General features: G+C 36.5%; 1 protein-coding gene across 1 annotated transcript in view; it reads right to left on the reverse strand.

The window, feature by feature from the left end:
• Positions 1-505: 505 nt before the first annotated feature.
• The window catches only part of LOC104985557 (ralBP1-associated Eps domain-containing protein 2-like), a gene marked incomplete at its 3' end in the record, with an annotated part of 25,338 nt that continues 23,897 nt past the window's right edge, over positions 506-1,946 (reverse strand). Inside the window, exon 4 of the mRNA XM_010835806.1 lies at positions 506-632. Coding sequence (XP_010834108.1) covers positions 506-632 — 127 coding nt within the window. The remainder of the gene's footprint in view (positions 633-1,946) is intronic.

Here is a 1,946-nt window from a genome sequence, read left to right on the forward strand (position 1 = left end):
TTCACACACCTCAACACAATGCTTCCCCTGGCATTTCTCTTATTATTTTTATTCTCAAGCACAAGAGCTAAATATTTTCACTCATGTGCTCAGTATTTAAAGTTGAATCAATTCTTCTGCAGAATTCTATTTTTTAAGTAGTTTCATGAGAGCAGGTATCATATAAATATGTTTGGTATGTTTGCAGAAAGGAATAAGAATTCCAAAACAATACAAATTCTTCATGTGCAATGTTCCTGTGTAATGAAATTTGTAAATGAAGGATTAAATCATCTAAATCATTATCTACAAGTCTAAAGATGAACTAGTTTGTAGAACAGAAAACAAGGCATTACTAATATAGATTTCATTTTATTTTTTTTTAAACCTTGCTTGAGAGTATGAAATTAAATTGAGTCTGGTTTACAGAGCCAGAGATAAGTCAGGAGACTCAGAAACTGGTCACATTGCTGACTGATAGAGGAAAGTGTCTCTAAGATACTGCCTGGGACAGCTGGCCTCTTACCTGAATGCATCTGCTCCGTGCTGCTCCGCAGTTTGCTGTAGCCATGGCTCAAGGGCACCCTCTGGTAATGAGGCGGGGAAGAAGGAGGGGAGGCAAGAGGTGACATCGAGGGAGACTGCGTTTCCTGCTTCAAAGAACCAGAGCAGAATTCAGAGGGAATCACTCAAGGAGCCTGGTGCTCTGAGCTGCAGTTATGAAGTATAATGCAACTCTATTGCCAGTAAGCCGACTGCTTTAACAAATGAAGATATTTTCTCAAAAATGCGGCTTGGTTAAAAAGCACTGTCTGAGGATTCAAAAGTCTCCCAGAGAACAGTCTCACCAGAACTCAGTTACCTAAATTACTAAAACAAGCCTGACACACTTCCAGTTACTCCAATAATACTTTCCTTGGGAAAACAGAAGACAACTGATCACATGAAATAACATTCATACTCTACAATTTTGATCTCTTTGTGAATAGATTCAATTTTCATTCATTAATAAAGGCTCTTATTTCCTGGATCTACACTTATCAAGTCTTCCAAAAATGTGGATATTTTTAAAATATTTTAAATGGTAATGCTAAATATTCTTGGAGCTGACTAGCCAAAGTAAAATGTCAACTTTTTTTATACTGAGAAATTCCAAAACAATTCATTATGGGTAAACTCCAACTAGCCTACTCCTAAACACTAGGATGGCACCTTAATAAAGTACAAATCTCAATTCGAACGTGAACTTTATGTAGGACCACAGGCGAGACAAGCTATTATTACTTGGCTTTTTACTATTACTCGACTACTGGGTTTCCTCTCTTTTTTTTTTAATGCTACTAATAGACTGGTAACAAGGAAACCATACTTTTTATCAGCATAGAGACTATATATGTGTTCTTACTCAAAAATAATAATAATAGTAATTCAATCTGAGATACCAATCAAGTACTCTTTTTCAAGTAAAAGAAAAGAATATTTGCTTTGAATTATAAGTTCACAACCACAGACTGGGTGGGCCTAGCATAAATCCAGACTGAAGCGAAAGGATGTGTCCTCAGTGACACAGCCAGGGGATGGGCCTGAAAAGTTCCCAGAGCATCAATCATCCTGGGATAGTGGGCCCTCATTCCTCTCCAAACGCTGGTGGGAAAACATGCCAAAGAGTACTGGCTGAAGATTCTGATACAGGCATACCTCATTTCACAGCTATTACTTTAAAAAAACAAAAAACAAAAAACAAAGTTTATGGCAACCCTGCATCAAGCAAGTCTATTGGCACCGTTTTTCCAATAGCATTTGCTCACTTCATGTCTCTGTGTCACATTTTGACAATTCTTAACAATATTTCAAACATTTTCATTATTATCATATTTTATGGCAATGTGTAATCAGTGAGGTTTGATGTTACTATTACTTGCTAAGATGGTAAGTTAGCAGTTTTTAGCAATAAAGCATTTTTTTAA

This window comes from Bison bison, unplaced genomic scaffold (assembly GCF_000754665.1).
Source record: "Bison bison bison isolate TAMUID 2011002044 unplaced genomic scaffold, Bison_UMD1.0 scf7180017845566, whole genome shotgun sequence".
NCBI classification, from domain to species: domain Eukaryota; kingdom Metazoa; phylum Chordata; class Mammalia; order Artiodactyla; family Bovidae; genus Bison; species Bison bison.